Source organism: Halichoerus grypus, chromosome 6 (assembly GCF_964656455.1).
Source record: "Halichoerus grypus chromosome 6, mHalGry1.hap1.1, whole genome shotgun sequence".
In the NCBI taxonomy this organism is placed as follows: domain Eukaryota; kingdom Metazoa; phylum Chordata; class Mammalia; order Carnivora; family Phocidae; genus Halichoerus; species Halichoerus grypus.
This window is the reverse complement of record NC_135717.1, coordinates 145,583,607-145,605,323: the sequence shown is the minus strand read 5'-3', so window position 1 is coordinate 145,605,323 and position 21,717 is coordinate 145,583,607. Positions and strand designations below refer to the sequence as shown.

The 21,717-nt window shown below is 34.1% G+C and overlaps 1 protein-coding gene across 1 annotated transcript; it reads right to left on the bottom strand.

Moving 5' to 3' along the window:
• Positions 1-802: 802 nt before the first annotated feature.
• Positions 803-21,479, bottom strand: ALX1 (ALX homeobox 1). The gene is made up of 4 exons (XM_036084358.2): positions 21,254-21,479; positions 18,067-18,371; positions 14,958-15,086; positions 803-1,415 (listed from the first exon to the last, which is right to left on the bottom strand). The coding sequence occupies exons 1-4, from the start codon at positions 21,477-21,479 to the stop codon at positions 1,095-1,097; spliced, it is 981 nt and encodes a 326-aa protein (XP_035940251.1). The 3' UTR covers positions 803-1,094.
• Between the last annotated feature and the right edge of the window lie 238 nt (positions 21,480-21,717).

Here is a 21,717-nt window from a genome sequence, read left to right as displayed (position 1 = left end):
AGAGCCTTCTGACATTTTAATTCCCTATGCAAAACCACAGTAGCAAAAAAATGCTTACGGCTTATATATCAAAAAACAAACACGCACACATGTGCACTTGCATAAGCCCATGAAATAAATATAAAGTCAGATTTGCTGCTCTTTTAACTGAAAATGTTTCATAATATAATAAAGCATAATGTGACATGTCAAAAAAGGTTTCCTTTAGTGTATTTATTAGATGTTTGTGTGTACAGTTGAATTGACACAATTTTAGCTTAAAAGCAGCAGGTTTTGTAACTTACTCTTTTTCTAGTGTGTGATACTAAGTCGGTGTGGTGAGTCGGTGTTGGCTTTTTCACTGAGTTGGTGCTGCCTTTTTCATTTAAAAGGTAGCATTTATAGAAACTATTCTCATGCCTATATTTTAAATCACACCGGAATATTTCAGTTATCACCTTTAGCCACATGGTTTCGGGAAACTATGCCCAAATATTTCATGCAAATGCTGGCCATTTTAGAAGAGTTCTATTTCATGGGGTGGAAATTCATGAAAACAGCTAGGGGTAAAAAAATCTTTGAGGCCTGAAGATAAATTCTCAGCAACAGGAGATATGCCCGTTGTGTCTTGGAGCCAGAGAGGGAGAAATAACAGTCAACTCCCCGAAACACCCTGCTTCAATGTTTACCTGACAGCTTTGGTATCTTGACATTTTCCCCAGTGCATTTCCTCCTTTATCAGATATTATTTTACAAGGGATTTCTTGTTATACAGAACTGACATAAATCAATCTATAACAGAGGAATTTGTTTAATACATTTATTCTTTTAAGAAGTTGCATGATCGTATTTCATCGACTCGTACAATAGAAAAAAAATTTACTACTAAAACAGAGTTTGTGGAGACTGATGGATGGTAAATCTATTTAGTCTTTTCAGAGGTTCATTCTTAGATTTTAATGTTAAATAATAACAACTATTCATTTAAGCTGGTCTCACTGTATACCTTGACCTTTAGCAATTCCACACACAGCAGCTTATTGTGGTATCCTTTAAATATGAGAAATAGAATGTTTTACTTTGCCATTAAAAGAAAAATAAAAGAGTACTGTATGTTACATGGCCCATGAAATATTGGCAGTGTGCTCCTTGGCTTTCATTCGAAGAACTGCGATACTGGAAGACCTCCTTTCAAATTCTGGCTTTGTTTCAAATGCATGTCCATTGGTAGCCCCAGTAAGAAGAGAGTCAGTGAAAAAATTGTTGAGGGGCACGTGGCTGAACTGGTTCTGGTGGTTTGAAAACCCTGTGTAACTGGAATCTGTCCGAGGCGAGTGAGAATAAGGTGTCATGCAGGAGGAAGGGTCACGTGGTAACATGCATGAAGTAACCACAGAACCACCACTCGCATTTCCTGCCCACAAATTGTTCTGAATCTGGAATATATAAAACAACAAATATTACATTTACGCATTCTCACTTTTGTTCCCTCACATTTGTTAAACAGTGTTGACTCAATTTTTGTCAACTATTCATTGTTTGCTCCCATTGGGTGGTCTGTGATGACATTCTGAGTACATAAAGTGATTACTAGAAGATAATTATTTGAAAGATTCTTCCAATCTGTTATACTGTAATAGATCACCAAAACCCACATACTTGACCACATAAAATACTCTCAAGACATGTCAATCTCTTGAGTATTCTTTCTATAGTCGTGATTTTTAAAATGAAATCTAGATTTAGTCATGATTCATGACAAATTCATGTGTTTAGAAAAGCAGTTTAAAATATGGTTTTAAGTTTAAATATAGTTTCCATCTTTCTAAACTCAACGACACAACTGCATTTTTTAAAGTTCTATAGTTGGACTCAGTGTGGCAGCTTTTGTTGGAAACCATTCCTGATATTTACTCTGTAGATATTTTTAATCAAACTCATTATTGGAAATGTTTAGCCTTTCATTGCCTTTTCTTTCCTATAGTCTTAAATACATAGCTCTGCAAATATGAGCAATATATACATGTTTTAAACATTTTTTCTAGGCCTTATATATGGTATAGTGAGGTTGCAACAGAATTATGATATGTAAAATAATTTAAAATTCTAAAACATGACCATTACCAAATCATGAAAGCACAACTGGGAAAAATATGCTAGTATTAGCAAATATATCATATGAGTACAATTAAAGTACTATAGAACATCTTATATAAGACTGAAAACTAGATTGTCACTTGTGCCCAGAAAATTCACATTTCTTAGTATTAAGAAACAACAAACACAAATTTCTCTAAATTTACTAGCATGTAAAGGAGACACTAGGTAGAATTTGTATAATATGAGTTTTAAATAGGCGGTATCTTAGACCAGCTATTTAAACAAGGACAAGGGAAAAAAAAAAAAAAACAGTGATCACATGCATTACTGAGAAGCGAAGAGAAAAATCATGCAAACAGCAGGAGCTGGGGGAAAATGAGAGAGAGTTTGAGCCTTAGAAAACAAAATTTAAAAATTCCAACATTATTACACTATTGCAATATTATTTCAAAAATCTGAACTACCACAGAGCAGTAATACCTATGTTTATCACATCTGGCTTCTTTTTTAAAAATCATCATAATTAGAATCATATCATCAATTGTTTTTAACACATAAATAATGTTTGCTTTTATTTATTTTTACATAAAGATTTCAGTCTACTGCATATGACCTCTGGTGTTGTCTCACAATACCCATGCTTAAATCCTCTTTTTAAAGATGACTTATTCAATTAATAGCATAAAATGTTAATGAATCTTCTACATTGCACTGTTAGATGTTACTCTGTCACTCAAGAAAAGACTGCTTAACCAGTTTCAAACATAAGAGAAAATTTGAACAACTAATTTCATCTGTTATTTGGGGCTTCAAAGATTGGCATGATGCTCACTTCAGTGTTATTTCAGAAATAGTTATTTATATAAATATACTTATAAGCTGCTTTAAATATATTAAACCTATGAGACATATCTATAGATATATATAATGATTTGCACATTCTATTAATCTTCAAGTCATCCTGGGCTATGTTGTTTTAATTTTGGCTTATTCTACTAAATGTATCCCACTTTACCCAAAATATAATGATTGGTGCCACTGATTGCTGAGTTATGTATCTCAAACCAACAAGAGGGACTGTTAATGTCATTACTACTCTGTCAACCCACTCTTCTAACTTGATCTGGGTGATTTTCCTCTGACATTCAATCAAACCTTGTGCTACACTGCAAAACCCACAGTCACATGTCTGACAAAAGGGCTTTCAGGAAATGAAAGTGAACTTGCTTGCTTATTTTTGAAAGAATAAATGAAAGGAAAATAGTGGTAGAGAAAGATTATTTACATTTTAAGTTTGTTAAAGGATTCCTCAATTTATACATAGTATTGCTGAAATTTGTTATTAAAATCATCTACTCATAGTCCAAATGCATAGAAATATATTTCATAACGAGGCTAAAAAAAAAAAAGGAAAATAAGGATGGTAAAGGCAAGGAAAGTAATCTATGAATGTAAATTCAGAAAGTTTTTTTCTCCCTAAAATAATTCACATCAATCTACCTATAAGTTGAAAATAAATTCTCCAGTTTCCCTGGCATGGACAAATATCTTTATTTTGATCAAAACTTATCTGAACATGAGCAAACAAGTTAAATGTGTTACTTTCGGTGAAAGAATTTCTAGTATATATAAAGAAATGTTTTCTGAACAGAGCAGACTGGTAAAGCAAGTTACTACAGCAATATTTTAGTTGGATTTGAGAAGATACCCATATAGTCCCACGGGTAGTGATAACGTTGCACATTTTTACTGGTATGTCCTATTTCCTGATCTTTATCTCCTCCAACCCATATCTTTCTTTCATTTAAAAATTTCTGGCATGTCTTCATCTGACTTTAGGGTTTTAGTTGGTTTTGATGTCGAAAGTTAGATATAAATCATAAAAAGACAATACCCCTGGTGAATTGAGGTTTTGCTTCCTCTGAAGCATTCCCTTGGGATGATTAAACATCTGATGACAACAACCAAAATCATGCTCATGATAGCTAATGGTTATCAATTAATTACCATGTGCATGGTATTAGATATACTGTGGAGACTTCTAGTCATTTCTATACACTAAAAGATGCTTCTTCGTTTTTAGTATCCCCATTTTGTAAAAGGTAAAACTATGGAACAGAGAGCTTAAGAACCTTCCACAAGATGTGTAACTCCAATGGTAGTGGTCAAATCTGAACCCAGGAAATCTTAATAAATGCAACAATGATATAAAAAAGTCTTACAAGCTGAAATTGTTTATTTGCTTATTCATAATCTTAACTTTGTGGGGGTTCATAGGCTTTATTCTCTGAAACCAAAATCCCTGATGTTTGCTCATAACTTTTTCTTTATCCTTCAGCCTAACACAATACATGATAAGCACTTAATACAAATTTATTAAATGACTGAAAAATCTCGAAGAATATGAAATTTGAATTGATCCATCTTGCAGGTGTAACCAAAATTTTATGGACAATTTATGCTAATATATCTAAATTTTGTTTCATAATTTGAGCTCTATAATCACTACTCTGTATAATCTTGACAATTATGAAAATTTCATCCCCAGACACTGCTGACTGTATCTCCCTAAGTAGTTTTATTTTCCATCAGGTACTTATTCTTCATCACAGATACATCTTCTTGGAGATTCTGACTCATTAAGCATGGGGTGCAGCTTATGGGATCTGTATTAAAATAATGGCAATGACAATATTACAGGAATTCTGAGAATCACCCGGGATTAGGAGACACTATTCAAGTCTAGCTTCCTTCCAAATGCAAAAACCCCTTGTACACTTTCAATTATATTTAGTTCTTGTGATAAGAAGCTCACCTCTTTAAAAATTTTTCATTCCCTTTTGGAGAACTCTGTAAAAAAGTGAGCTGTTATCTTCCTCTATCACTTCTTTCTGTTCTTTAAAATGACACAGAATAGGTAGCATCCTTCTTACACGTGAAAATCTTCAATTATCTTAGGCAATTATTACACAAGTCTCTTTTTCTTAAGCATTCCTAAAAGGCAGTATTTGATCAAACAAAGCTGTTAGAGCTTGTGGTTGAATAAATCTACTGCTGTCAAGGTGGGCTCAGTCTATGGCCCCTCCATCCCTCTACCAATTCTATTCTTATACAAGTGGTCATTTTAAAACTATGTGCTTAAACTTACATGTCATATTGTCTGAAATTGTATATATATTTGTTAACAGAGAAGCCAAACAAAAATCTCACTGACTCATTAGAAGAAATATTATATTTGCTGTTAGATTTTGGAATGAAAGAATAATTTTTTTTCCTAAATAGGATCACTACTTTTCTTTTTTGGACTATTTCAGAGACACCTACAATGGTGGAGTTCAGCACCAAACAAATTTTAGGGTTTTTTTGTGGCCCTCTAACTGTATAATATTAAAGAGCTTTACAACCAGGAACACCATTATTGAATAATACCCATGTCCTTCTTTCCTGTGTGCAAAAAAAAAAAAGGCTGCCTTTACAATTTTTTCTTCTTTATTGTGTTTAAAAGAAGTAGAAAATCTAAAAACATTCCATATTTTAATGTGCTTCGCAACGTTTTAAAAAAGTTCTAGGGGTACGTTCAAAGCATTGTCCAGGGAACTTAGCCAACTGCATCCCATTAGCATGAATAGAGGTTCAGCTGACTTACTACACTCTACTTTGAACATTTGCCCCTTAATGTTTTTCTAATCAAGTGAAAAGTTGACACTTAATTATTCCATGACTTTGAATTTAGGAGGAAAGTTGTTTTTTTTTTGGTCTGATTCTTTCCAAATAGAAGTAAAATTCATTTAACACTCATTTTTCTTCCAAGGAATTAAAAGTAATACATAGGATAGAAAGGGTCAATATATATGTGTATTTTACACACACACACACACACACACCCCACACACAAATACACGAAGAGCTCTTCACTGTGGATATATATTCATGAGTTGAAGTAATATGGTAAATAATGAATGAGAAATTATAGATCTCATTTACCTTCACCTTAGAAACTTGATATATTCTTTTATAATCAAAACTACCAAGAAACTTTTAGTATACTAAACCTAGTGTATATTTCTAATATATTTACTGATTTTATTATAGTAAGCAACTTTTGGTACTTTTAAAAAACCTTTTAAAAGAAATGCAAGTTTGTTAGTCTTTGCATTAGCTATAAAGTACCATGATGTATAAAAAACATCAAATAGTTTCATGACAGCATTACATATTCTATTTCCTAATGTTAGTGCTATTTAGAAGATGCTACCTTATGGAATTTAATCTGGATCTAAGAGGCACAATAAAGTGAAATCAATGAGTAACAATCATTCCTTAATTTTAAAGCAACTCTAAAACTAAATATTTTTCCACTAGAACAAGTTTATTTAACCTTACTCCTCTTCTATATATAGATTGCTCTTACCTGCCACCAACGTCCATATGTACACACACACACACAGCCCACACACACATCATGCTACACTCATACTACCCTCACACCATATGCCTACACATGTCCCTGTGGGAGTTAAAGGTTGCTTTAAAAAGACACAGATCAGGGATTCACAAAGAGGTATCTGTAATAATGTTTTAGCAATAGCGTCTTTGCATTAAAACCCCAAAGTTGATTTTTGTTTTTCCTCTTTGAGAGAATGTTTACATTTATTGACCACTTTGTATATAATTCAATACTTACTATACAGATTTATTACCACACTATCACGTCTATAATTTACCAGATTTTTCATATGGTCTCTTTAAAAAAATGCAAACATGACTTTCTGCAAAAGCAGTTTAATTTTTTAAGAGGCCATTATATTCTTTACTAGCATAACCGTCCCTTTAAAATTTAGGGTGATAAAATGTTAGTAAGAATCATATACTTAGTAACTTGCAGGTATTTTTAGCTGTTGACTTAATTTTAGGGTCCCATTAACTTTTCTAGTAACTACATCAAGAAGTGTTTTTCTAAATTGTGAATTTGCTACCAGTGAGTAAGTCTCACATGTTACCAGAGAATAAGTGAATAAGTCTCAAACACTGATACTTTGTCCATCTGGAAAAAAAAAAAAAAAAATCCCAATTAAATTATGTAGTGAAAAGATTAATCTGAGCATGTTTAGGTACTACCTAAGATAGAAATGAGGGTACATTTTCATCAGTGCCTACTTATTAGCTGTAATTTTCACATAAAAAATTCAGATAACATTAAGATTTTTTGGAATCAATTTATATTTCAAAAATTTCAAAGTATACCTTTTCAACATATAGTATCATTAACCTGAAGTGATTAGAAATTATCAGGAAAAGGTCACATATGAAATATTGGTTGCTACTTTGATTTTTTTTAAATAAAATTCCATCTTAGAAATGTATACAGAGATTTGGAACAAGGAAGAGTGAATTTTCCATTAAAAAATCACTAAGATAGAACAATCATATGGGACTAAAAATTTGAGAAGAAAACTGCTTTACAGAAAAATAAGTGTATGTATCTCTTTAGTGCAAAAATTAAAAGCATTAACCCTCCTAAGAAATGTTAATGTCTGGAAATTTTCAGAATGACATCACATAAATGTGTTTAAATTTTGCATTATTTAAGTACTATTTGAAATATGTGCTCCAAGTCAAAAGTATAAGAAACATTAAGGACATTTTTTTTCTCTTCTTTTAGTGTTGGATGTGTTCTTAAACTGTATGGTAATTATGATCATTATGAAGACTTATAGGAAATCTCACTCTATATGCCTTAAAATGACACTTTTCAAATCAACTCACTTAAGGACAGAATAAAATAATAGCACTTAGGATTTGCTATTTTACTTATTATTCAGCAACATTGATCAACATGGGGTATTTTCCAATTGTCACATTATTTTTCATGTATTTTAATACACGAATGATAGTCATTGTTGACAGTGCTTGATTCATTTTTAATGACACAATTCCCCAATTAAAACAAAATCCACAATTATAAGAAACAAAGATTAAAATATAAATTAAGTTTTCCTTGTGAATTAATAACTTAAAATATAAATCCAATATGCAAGTATTTTAATCTACAAGAATATCTTTAAATTTAGAGATTACACGAGGCTTAATAAATATGGCAAGTGAAAACTCTGAATTAAAATATATCGTAAGTTCACACTAACAAAAGCAGTGTGTGCTGCAGGTTTCAACCCACAGGTCTGTTGTCACAGACTGCTCAGACTTTATTTCCCCCTGGTTCTTCTCCATCCCCCATAGTTTTTATTTGTATAAGCAACGATAGCACTCTTCAATAATTTATTTTTACATTTTTCTTATTATTTATTTTGGTAATCTACTCAATTTATTAATTCATTCTTTCCTCTTAAAATATAAAATACTCATGACCAATTCAGTTAAATTCAATGCTTTAACAGCAATCACCTATTAAAAGCAAAAAAAAAAAAAAAAGGAAAATCAGCTAAGTTATTATTACTGTGTAAAGTCATTAAGTCACATTAAACTTGAATATCACATTTTTCAAAAAATATGTCTAAATTCATAATCTAAGATATGAATGCACTTTGCTTCTTTTGCAGGGTTTTTTTTTTTTTATCTCTGTAAAGTGTTTGTATTTTCAACAAAATAAAAATCATTCCCTCTTTGTGTCCAGCTGCATCATCACTTAATTGACGCTGAGAATACCTGCCTCATGTTACGTGTAACTCATTTTTAATATGTACTTATACATATATATGAAATAGTCTTCATACAAATTGTTATACAACTTGTATATATGTTTATACATTTAATTAAATTAGCACTTTTATATCAATATGACTTGTTGACCCAGTGATGTTAATATTTTTGTCCCTCCTTCCTCCTAAGAGAAGTGTCACTGTATCACTATGTGACCATTTCATTGGTTGTTTCATAGATATGAGAATATTTATTATACAATGCATCAAGTATAGCTACATTACTAACATTTTTAAAAGATTTTTGGTTATTTATTTGCTGTTTCAGATGCTTTAAATTGCTAAACCGCGGTGGTTGAAGGAGACAAGCTCCATATTCTTTATTTAGCTTAAGTAAAGGTAAACTTTAAGATTAATACAGAAACTGACGCTACTCTTAAGAAGGGCAGAGTGAACAATATTTTCACAATCACTGTTTTATAGAAATGTTAACATTTCCTTTAAAAAACTGTATAATTACAATGTTTGAAACAGAATTTGTTAAACTAGAAATGTTGTACAGCTTTCATCTGTGTTTTAAATCACTCCAATGACCACAAATTATTTATAACTTGAATCCAACCTTTGGTATGTTCAAACTCCAAGTGGCATATATTTATTAAGTCATCAATTAAACAACAGAAGGCAAGACACTGCATGGGTCCCCTTGTATATTATGTAAACATAGATTTAGTTATGATTCTCACTATACACTAAGTAAAACCGCATGGAAAATTTTGGTGGGAAACAACTTCAAACCTTTTAAAATTTTTTGATGAAAATATTTTCTTCATGAGAAAATAATTTTGGTGGATTAAGAATATACCCAAACATTCCTTAAATTACCATATTTGGTTGTCCTAATTTAAAGAGGAAAGTACATTTAACTAAATTTGATCTTTCCCTAGACTCTTAAATAGTGAATTTACTTAAAAATTGGATTAGTTTAAATGCTACAATAACAGAACATTCACACCACTTAGCTACGTCTGTACTGTAGAATCAATAATGACTAATGGCTATTATAGAGTTGTTACTATTTATTGAGCACTCGTTATATTCTAGGCAATGTCCTAAGCACCTTGCAGAAACTATTGTTTCTGATCTTCACAAACATCATATTAATTTTTATACCCATTTTGCAAATGAGGAGAAACATGCCTAGAGGTTAATTCATTTGCCAAACGTCTAAAATCTATTAAGTAGCAGAGTCAGGATCTGAACCCACAACTCCCTGGCTGTGAAGCCCATAGTCAAACATTAACACCTAGCCTTCCTCAAGTCCCATGACTTGGCTCCACAGACTGTTTGGAAATCAATTTAATCCTCTCAATAACAGAAAAGTATTAAGAAGATGATCATTACCATCAGCCACACCACCAACTCTAGCACCAATAATACCTCCATTTTACAAAGAAAGAATCTGAAGATCAAGGAAGTCAGGAGACTTACCCCAAGTTACCCAGCAAGTAAATGATAAAGCTGATGCACATGTGATCTGAGCCAAACCTAAGGGCATGAAACTAGTTTCTTGTAAGAACGAAGGCTGGCTATAATCCTCCAGAAAATGTTTATACCTTGAAAAATATTTTATTCAACAGAACAATTATTTAAAGAAATGCTTTGGTGTTCACAAATTAGAAATAAATTAGAATCTACTCTTGATAGATGCTTGCTTTTTCAACTCAAAGACAAAATTACATAGGTCTTTTTGGTCTGCTGGGTGTAGGTTGCATCAAGAAGTGTCTGCAGAATTTGGTACGAATATCACCTAGTTTGTAATCTGCCCAAACCCGAGAGAGATTTTGTCTGGATCATTTCCAGAAGCCCCGTGCCTCACACAGTACCAACATGTATTTCTTGACTAAAATGCAAATAACTCTGGAAGAAAAAAAGAAATTAAGTCGAAAATGTTCTGCAAAATCTTCATAAACTACTCTTTTCAATAGAGGAAGAAATTGAGACTCAGAGAGGGAAAGTGAATTGCTGAGGACCCTAGAGATGGTTAATAGCAGACATCTAGGAATCATCTGTTTTAACTGAAAATTGATTAATTTGGGGTTAATAACATATTCCAGAATGTTGAAGCAAAGCAACTTTTTTTTCACATCTATTCAGTGTATACATAATTTGCTTAATACTGTTACAATACAAAGTTAAGATCTGAATCATCCTTTTTAAAACATAAATACTTTATATTGTAAATGGGGCGGCAGATACTGTATACACCCCACCACCATGTCAGTGCGAAAGTCATGTGCTGATTGAAGGAGAATTGAGGGAAGGTTTCCTGGAGGAAACCCAGGTCAGGTGAAGAGGAGGGAATTCAAGAGAATTCGGCACAGCACAAGGAATAGCTGCAGCACATGACTGTTGTTTAACATGTCAGGTCATGGAGAACATCGGGTGGTCAAGTATTTTCATTTAGCAAAATCATAGTGTTGCCAAATGACAACTGATATCATGAGCCAAAATCAAGGGCTTTTAAAAGACAGATACCATTTCTCAGTACATCCAAATATACTACTTTATAGTACTACTGACGTCACTCCTCTCACTGTTTGTTTGCTATCAAATATGAGCAAGCTTAAAAGAATACCTGAAAACAGTCTCAAAAGTGTCTACATTTTGTAAATGCTTTATATCATTATTTTATACCTTTAAAAAAATGAAAGCATGTTTGCTTTCCAAAGTGATTTGGCATTTTAGGGTCAAAACTGAAATATTTCATTGCTCAGTGATGCTGCGTTAAAGAGCCCTGAACCCCTGTACTCAGAAAACCTGGACTTAAATTCAATGAGTCAATGGCTGTAAGAAAGAAGCCTGGCTTAAAATAAGCCCTCAACTGGTAGGTATTAATTTTACCAGTAGGGCTGTTGTTACTATTTTGTAATGAGAGCATTGGAAACAAAGTATTTAGAACACTTTAGAAAATATTAATTACTATTCATAAATAAACCTATTATATAGAGGTTATATAGAGATACTTTTATAGTTGGTAAGATTATTATCCACATTGAGCAGACCTGAGGAAATCATTTTCTCAACCATTTCTGTTTTCATGTATTTCTGTGTATGCTTTTGCTTTCCCGCCAAATTGTTAGTTCTTTATTTCTGTCCTGTTTCTAGTTTTCTAGTTTCTAACTTTTTGGTAATTAATATTTTTTTCTGTAATTAGTAACAGTAACCAAGCTCAGTGTCTGACTGCACTGAGTTGTTGGATTCTGCTTTGGTTCCTATTTTCTGATTATAATTTCTATTTTCAAGACACATGCTTTAAAAAAAAGTTTCCTTTAGGCTGAAGCTTGAGAGACATGATCTTGGCATAATTATTTCTCCAAAATAAAAAAAAAGTCAACCACATATTTTTAAGTTAAAACGGAATTTTCCTGACTTTATCCAATACCCACAGTGGAGAGTGAGAGGCATTTTGATTTCAGTATTTTTGGCAACCAAGCGTCTAATGACTTACCCATATAAAAAATTACAATGGATTTTACAGTATTGATTTTTATTACTGTTGATGAATTATACTGTCAAAATAACTTCAAAAACAGTAACTTCAACATATGATGCTTGTGTTGCCATACTTAAATTAAGAATTGGAATAACCAATGTACATAAATTATGAAGAAACCACAGGGAGAATTAGTGCAAAATTCCCATGATTTGTGAGGGGAAATTTTTAAATTAATCCTTTGTTGAGTGAAAAAGACTATAAATGTATAACCCGATTGTACCATCTCCCTTCCTGCCTGAGCTCCTTAGTAGGTTACCTCAGTGTGCTGACAATCTCTAAAGCTATGAGGCACCATAACACAATGGCAAGATAACCCTAGGAAAAAAGCATGACTAAGAGTATATTAAGTTACATTAAGCCCTTATAAAGAGCTTAGTTTGCGCCAGGCACTATTCTAAATGTTTTATGTTGCACTGAAGAAGAAAGGGTAGTTAGAGAGAAGGCAACCATCAGCAAGGCACAAGGAAGTGGGAAAAAAACACACACACACACACAAACAGAAATGGGGTTTCCAAGGAAAGAATCGAAGACTGAAATAAAAAGGTCCCAAGAAAGTATGTTGTAGTCAAGTGTGGTGGAGCACTTGACTAGCAAGACTGTATAAAGTCCATTTGAAAAGAGTTCATTAATTTGTAACTTTACTATTTCTAAATTCATCACAGTGAAGTAGTTCAAAACATATAGAGTACATGCCAATATACACCATCTCTGTCATTTTCATTGTTGTTTCCCTGGCTCTGAGTATAGTTTCTGCTCCCCTGAACTAAATTGCAGACTTGAATGATGCAACTTAAGCCTTACGCTCCTTTGGTATTCATTTATTAATTATTCAATCTTTTCAACACTCAGTTCTTGGGAGAGACAGTCTACTGGACGGGTTAAGATCTCGCACATGGGAGCCAGACTGCCTGTGATGAGATCCCGGCTTTGCCACGAGTGAAGGTGAGTAAGTATCTCCCCCCTGTGTCTCAGTTTCCTCATATGGAAGATGAGGATAATTCATTAGTAGCACCTATTGCATAAGATCGTGGTAAGGATGAAATGAGTTACTCCATGTAACCTGCTCAGAATATAGTAAGGCCCGATACAGTAAGGGCTTCGGCTGGGCTAACAACCACGAAACCACTGCAGTACCTGCTCTCGTGGAGACAAGAGCCTAGAGCCTACCAGGGAGACTTCCTCCCAGCACTGTGCTCGGAATTCAGCCAGGACACTCAAAACTATTCAGTCAGTCGAAGCTCAGTGGCCCTATGATGATAAATAACAGAACTTATATATATATATGCTTTTAAACTGGAGAAAAAAAAAGATCTCCTTTAAGATAAATTTTGAAGAGTAAGAAAAGCAAGGTTCTTCTGATGGCAGGTATGGACATTTATTCAAAAGACCACAATGGTGAGGCCTGGCGCAAGCAGCCCTGCACAGGCCGTCCTATAAGGAAGCACTCCTGTGGTCATGGGCCAATTCCTTAACTCCCATGGGTCTCGTTTCCTAATGTTTAAAAGGACTGAACTAGGTGATCTCTAAGGCTTTTACTCACATATGACATTACATTAATAAATTTGGTGAATTTATCTGGAAGGGTGAAGGTCTCAAAATAGGTTTTTAAGAATCATAAAAAGCATCAGAATGCAAGGATGCACAAAACTAAAGCACTGAATTCATGCTCACGAGGTATGTACTCAGAGTTGAAGAAAATGAATACCCTTAAGTTTGGGCTTGCAAAGATTTGGTTACTGGACTATCAAGGTATTCCCCCAGCATATATGTTACATATTTGTTTTCAAAATGGTCTGTAACAATGCATATCCTTAAACAACTAAGGAATGAAATAACAAATGTCTTGTTCCTTATAATACAAATGTTCCTTATCATGTATCAAATACAGTTCCGGATACTCTAACTCAGTAATAGGAAAAATTAATGTCCAATTAAAAAGATAAAATGTATTTTATTAACATGCATTACAAAGTGTGGAAAAAAAAAAAAAGGCCTCTAAATTGAAAGGAAATAATAAGAAGAAAAGGAATTTCTAAATGCTCTTTAAAATGAGATGAGAGCCCCCATTATAAAGGGGTGGATGTGTTTTTTAATGTGATAAATTTTTTAAATGATCTCCAGTACTAATCCTATGTATGTTTTAAGTAACCAAGGGCTAAATGTTTCCTTGAAACAATGAGCAACTTCAAAGCTGGAAAGACAACATAGGAAAAGAGATATTTTTAAGTGGAACTGAAGGTTTCATAGACCACACCAGACACTAGGTTAGGGGATGGTTCATCAAACATTAGCCACAGAGAGAGCACACCAAGCAATGCTTTATTTATTTTGAAAAGTTAACAAAGGAAACGAGTCTGAATAGTTAAAACGTAGACTGATTAAAAGGCTTATACTATGAATGATGCTACTTCAGTTGTTGCAATGTGTAACAAGGAAGAGACCCTAAAATATTTTTGAACAAACAGCTCTAAAAGAAAATAATAACAAAATAAATATTTTAGTAAAATAATCATCTAACAAACATGCAAAAAGTCTTCTGGAGGTTAAAATTTTCATTCTCGACTTCTGTATTAGATATAATAAAGCCAATAATAATATCCCTTTCAAGAATATACACACCACATCTATTTTTCTCGATCAATATTCTGTGAAGTTTACCATACCTGTGGATAGCTGTCAGTCCTTGGCAAAACTGATATATCATAGGTGGCAGCAAAATGGCTTTTAGCTTGTTGTATTTGGCCATAACGTTCTCTTTTTCTCCACTTGGCCCTTCGATTTTGAAACCAAACCTAATTTTTTTAAAAAGTACAATTTTAGCTGAGGAATATTTGAAAATGCAATGGTGATGTTAAAAGACACAGATCAGAAAGAACAAACCAGGTCAACAAAATCACTAAGAAAGAAATTTATGTCACAAAAGTATCCACAAATTTTACTTTCTATTTCACCCTGATAAGTGGTATGTCCATAAGGGAATATGAATTAATAGAAAGGGAGGAAATACTTAAAAAATTATTTAATTTGTCTCAGCCTCTTTTTTTTTTCATTTTGGAAAATAAAAAGGAGTTAGATTATATGATTTTGAAGACTCCTTTTGTCTCCAAATTATCATAGATAATCCTCCTCCCAGAGAATGCTGCAAATCTGGAAGACATTCATGACTTTTTAGTTTGGGGTTATGCACATAACATTAACCCAGCCAAACTATAACCAAATTAATATCTGGGTCTGTCAAAACAATTATCTTTAGAACATGTCACAAAGTGAAGACTGTGCTGGGTTGTACCCATACTTAGATAATCTTAGAAAAATTTAAACACAAAGATTACATCCAAAACTCATGGCACTGGCAGAAATATCACGATTATTTAGAAACAGAAAATATTAAGATTACATATTATATTGAGCATGATAAAGACTATGGGTAAAATGGAACCATCTGAAATTGAACTCTGGTTTTAAAATATACAAATGCGCTTATTACATAAATTACACCACTTATAATTTTTATCTTCCCTTATAGAAAATGCTCAGAAATCTCCAAATCATTTCTCCAGTATAAGAGACTTATAGGTAATATAAATAGTAGGATAAATGGGAAGATAGAACCAAGTTCAAGAAAGCCTATGAGTTACTACAACCTCTACAGAATCACAAAGCTCTCCTCCAAATTTCTCTATTTCTATGTTAATAATATTCATCATAACAACCATCTTCCTCAGAGGGTTAAATAATCACTAATTCACACCTGGAGCTCTCCGGAATCTTCACTTTAATATTTTAATGAGTTAAAGGGAGACACAAAAAGTTATATTTGGTATGTGTCATTTGATATTTTTGAGTAGACATTTCACAAGCAGCTGTCAGGAAGCTCTTCAGTCTTCACAGAACTATGTTCAGAATACAAAATGCTTACAAAAGAAGCTGGAAATCACCTATCAAATGCAGATTGTTAAAACTGTTAAAATTTACTTGAAATTTTTACTCTTTTTCATAATTAGCTGTAATCTTCTCTATCTTTACCATCACACTGATGGATACATACTAAGCCTCAGTTCAATGTGCAAGTATGTACTGCAAATTTAAGGTGGCACTTTAAAGAGTCTCCAGCAATTAAAATAAGGCAATGAGAGCTATCTATTCAGTATGGTTTCTTAGAACACTGTTGGTAAAGTTGTATCACGCACAATGCCCAGGGCCCATAATAACATCAACAACAAAACAAAACATATTTTCTTCCTGTCTTCACAGGCGCTAGGAGCATAGTAAGGAAATTTAGTAATGAGTTTTTTTTTTTTTATGAGAAAAAAAGATCTTTACAATCTCCTTAAAATAGGTATGAATTACCACTCTGATACGAAAAGCTGGAAAGAGAAAACGTGAGTAAATTAGGTTTGGGTTGGCTCTCTGTATGTTTTTAGACAAAAATTAATCAGGAATTGATGAAATGTGAAGGGGAGAACATCCATTGTGCACAGCTGATCACTCTAGATGTAAATATATTTTTCAATGGTTACAACTATAATTAATTCTAATATATGAACACAAGGCAAAAAATAAAACAGCACATACACGTGGGACTGATATTAACACTTGACAACTCTAAAATTCTTCATTAGCATCAACTTTCTGTACATTTACTTCCTGAACTAAAATAAATAACTATTCACCTCCACGAGCTGAAGAAAAATCCTGCTGCTTGGTATTCCCGCACCACCAAATGTTGCCTTTAATGATGAAACGGCCTTACAACGGCTTAATCTTCAGAAGAAATACTATTACTCTCAGGACAAAATCCTTCACTATCTTATTTATTTCTCTATTCTTATACTGTATGGGATTTGCAAGCTTCAATATTCTCCTATTTAGCGTGGTAAAAATGCACAAAGAAACATGCTATTCCCTGAAATTGTTGTTACGTGAGAACTAATAAAAGGTAGTTTAAGAATACCAACTCTAGTAAAAATAAAATATGCCTAAGAGATAGAATTTTACCTAATATAATTTTTTTCAAATGATTCTAAAAGTTTAGTATATTGTGCCATCCAATTTGATAATTTGAATACAACTTATAAATATAATTGAGTATATATTTTAAAATTACTTCAAGATCATTCTTTTTATTGCCTCTGCAAAAAAGATATAAGCTATCTACATTTAAAAGTTAAAATGGAATGGCAAGGCAACTATTAGAGCTGGGAAAATTATAGGTGAGCTATATGATCTTTCTTTATGCATAGTAAAAATAAGTTATGGTATTTATAACAATTGCGGATTTGTGAAATTGTTTCATTTTTTCTTTGTTTTATTATAACCCCAACCTCAATAAAATTACAGATCTACGGGCCATTACACATGTAACTTACCAATACCTGGTACATAACCTAAAAAGAACCTAAACGTCTGATAAAATAGGACAAAACAAAACAAAAATAAATGTATTAGTAAATAGATAGCTATGATTCTGTGTTTTTGCCCTTTAAAATTAATTTTTAAATTAGAGATGTTTATGACATTCTGTTGTTTTAAATAATCGTTAATTTGTATGCCTATGTAATAAGTCAAGTGTTCTTTTATGTTTTTGTGTGAGTGATTAAATTCTTTGCATGGAAAAAGAAATTTTCATAGACCGACATGCATATCGTACATTGTTCTATGTCTTTAGCTGGAGAATCAGTTTCTTCTTTTGTGGCAAAATGCAACCATTGAATTATTCTAACAGTATCTCTCCCTCCCAACACATACCCAAGGCCTTCATTTGGCTCCTACCTGCACCCTGGCCTCCGTGAGCTCTGTCCTCAGAGCAAGTTGCTCTCTGACGTATACGTCCGGGTAATGGGTTTTCTGAAAGACCTTCTCCAACTCCTCCAGCTGCAGGCTGGTGAAGGTGGTTCGGTGTCTCCGCTTCTTACTGCTGGATACGTTGCTGTCACATTTATCCCCAAGTTCATCCAGTTCTCCCTTTTCTGGCATCCCTTTCACGGGAGACATCCGGAGACTATTACAGTTGTCCATAGCTCTATTTAGTTCTGTGTGAAGAGGCTGTCCTTCTACTTTAGTGATCCCATAGTTCACTGTACCCAGAGAGGGGAAAACAACAGTTCTCAGGATTGTGAAACATTTCAATGAAGAAATGAAGTTGAAGTAATTTACAGCCTCAGGAAAGCAGTCTGTTAATGATTTACTGTGCCAGTATGAATTCAAGCATCACATTGTGTACTACTATTAATCCACTTTGGGCAGGTTTAGGGCCATTTAAAAATGTGTTACATGGAACTCATATAATTTGCCAGATTTTACAGTTCTATTTTACAAGGCTAATGTAATGCTTATGCACATAATTTATAGTCAAATAAGGTGATCAAATTAAAAGATGCTCTAGATTTTTAAAAAAATTGAGCATAATGTTTGAAAAGTGAACCAAATTTAATGTAAGTGATATACGTATTTATTCACAGCAGACAAAATCGAGCTACTTACATGGCTCAAGAAAGACATTTCAATTTTAAAAACTGAAAAATTTCAATTTTAAAAATAATATCTGTAAACCCCAATCCAAACTCTTCCCAAAAGTAATCTTCCTGCTCCACTCAAAACATATGGACTACAGATTTAGATATGGTTTTGTTTCTACTATATTTTGAATATTTTGACTGTATATTCATGTCTGTTTTTTACTTTTTTTTTCAAAAAGTGACCTACTAAATTAATGACTTTCATATCAGTTTCTGGAAGTGCTTCTTATAGAACAGAATAAGATTAAAGTAGACTTCTTTAGTGTAATAACTCACTTGCAGTTCTTTCTAAATAGGTCGTATTTACGTTTAACTCATGAACTATGTTTTAAGACAGAAAGTTTTATTTTTCCCTAAAGCAGAGGCATTAAAACATCTATTAAAAGATTACAAAAGATGCCATCTTCCATTCTGTTTAGGGGTATTTAACTTTCAGTGATTTCCTCCAGATTTGATTGCATGTTTGCAATATGATATAAAACAAAAATCTATCCTGTGGCCACACACACACACACACACACACATACACACACAAACACACACACACACACATGCAATGGATGCACATAATGAAATTGGAAAGAGTTTTTGAAAAAGTGAACCCAGCCAGAACAATAATTTCCAATGAACTGCCATACTTTATTCGTTTGTATCTTTTTTAAAATTCTCTCATAACCTATTTTAGCAACTGTTCTAATCATTATACCAATGTTTTGAACTTTAAGACCTAAAATAACTTAAATGTTTAATATCCTTTATGCAAAAGATGGGATGTAAAACTAGATATAACGAAGAGCCATGACTGATTAACAATAAGGTTTTGTGTTCGGCAGAGTTAAATGGGGAACTTCGGTAATTAGGGATGGGGGAGGGGAAGCAGCCGTGAGGGTAAGGGCATCTCAGGAGAAAGACAGGAGCTTTCCTAAATTTAGCGAACTGCTGCCTACATTCATCTTAATACTTTCCTATTAAAATTCATCCTAAAAGTGTGATGTTCATTAAAAAGTTGTTAAGGTATCAAAAATCACCTATTTCTCTTCTTATTTTGGATTCCCGACAATTTAAAATAGGATGTAGTCCTATCCAGCAGGATATCAGAGAATCTTTTTTTTTTTTTTAAATCCTGTCCATTCGAATAACTTTACGTATACATATAAGAATTCCAAAAATAAAGATACTGCAGTCTGAAATACAAACAGAAAGCCAAAAATTTAACATATTAAAAATAAAAATTAATTGCGTGTGTCTTTCCAAATAAATGACTGAAACGATTTAACTGATTTTCTCTGTCGTTCCCACCTACTATTTTGGTTCAACCTTGCAAGTCACAAGGAATCTGCAACGCTGAATAAGTAAAATATACGAGATGGTTTAAAAAAAAAAAAAAAAACTTACTGTGTACAAAGTATTTAGAAAATGAGCTCCTAGGAGCCAATACCTTGCCAGATTTTGACCCTCCATTAAAACAGGGGGCGGGAGGCTTGTTGTAAATATTTCACACTTAATTCGTTTGTTATTTTAAAGCAACCCGCTCCTTACAGCTTAACTGTGGAATATATACAGTGATAAGGAAAAGTCCTCTCGCAATTGTAAACTTGCTTTAGCTTTCGCGATCTAAAAAAAATAGGTTTGTATTGGGTTACAAGATAGAAAAGATAGATGGTTTGTTTTGATAACATTTTGACTTTGAGATACTTGGCCGTTCAAAGTTGAAGATTTTACCCAGAAGCATTCCGAGAGAGGGTTCTTAGGTGACTTTTAATGTAGAGTCAGAAAAAGAGACAATACAGAGTTCGGGAGTGAGTGCTTATATTGGGGATTCTTTACCCGAAGCTATTGAAAGTGATTTGGTGTTCGGAAAAATTTATGTGTGCTGTATTGCAAACCCAAAGAATCCGCATCACAACTTCACACAAGCTAATCTAGCAATCTTCCAGCTTCACAAAGAAAAATACCGCTACGTCTTGGAAAACTTGTTTTGAAAATGTTTTTCACCTAAAAGAACTCAAAGTTTTCTTATTCGTGACGACAGTGACGTCCTCTAACGAGCTATGATCGATTTCAGCTCCTTCTGCGGGGGCAGCGCGTCGGGCTCACAGAGGAAGCGCGCTGTCTTGACTCAATTACACTCTATTTACCGTCCTATCAGTTTACGCCTGGGTCCTAGATACAGGGAGTCCGGGACCCATAAGGGACAGCACTCGACAGCTAAAAGAGAGCCGCGCGGAGGCAATCCGGTGCCTAATCCTTCCCCTGCCCCTCAAAGTCGGCTGTAGCCAACACCGCTCCTTAAAACGCTCACTCTTCCATTGCCTTCCTCCGCCCTCCGGGCTCTCTCGCTCCCCCTTTCCTTCCTTCCATCCTCCCCGCCTGCCTGTCCGGGCGCGTCCCCGCACTTAGGGTTTGCGGAAGGGTGGCCGAGGTTCGGGCAGGCGACTCACCGCTGCTCTCCTGACAGGGCGAGGCTCTCTCCAGGCGCACGTGATGCTCGGCGCGGGGCAGGGGCCCGAAGGCCTGCACGCATTTGCCCGCCGACGCTTTGCTGTAAAAGGACTCATTGTCCAGCGTCTCCATAACGTGCTCCAATGCGCCTCCTGCGCCCATGTAGAAGTCACTGTTTTTACTCGGCGGGCTCTTGAGGGCAAACTTCTCGCTCAGAAACTCCATAATCCTGGAAGGCTGTCGCGGAGCTCCTGGGGAGCGGAGGCTGGAGAGCGCTGGGGGAGGGAGCAAGTGGGCGGGAGAAGGGAGGGCCGAGGAGGGAAGGGGAAGCTGCCCGGCTCCGAGCCCTTTAATACGTCCCGGCTGGAAAGGGGGCACCCGAAGTTGCTTTTATATCTTGAAACTCAGCTGGGCTCGTCGGGCAACCTCCCAGTTCTAATGAATATGAAAATAGGCAGGCAAC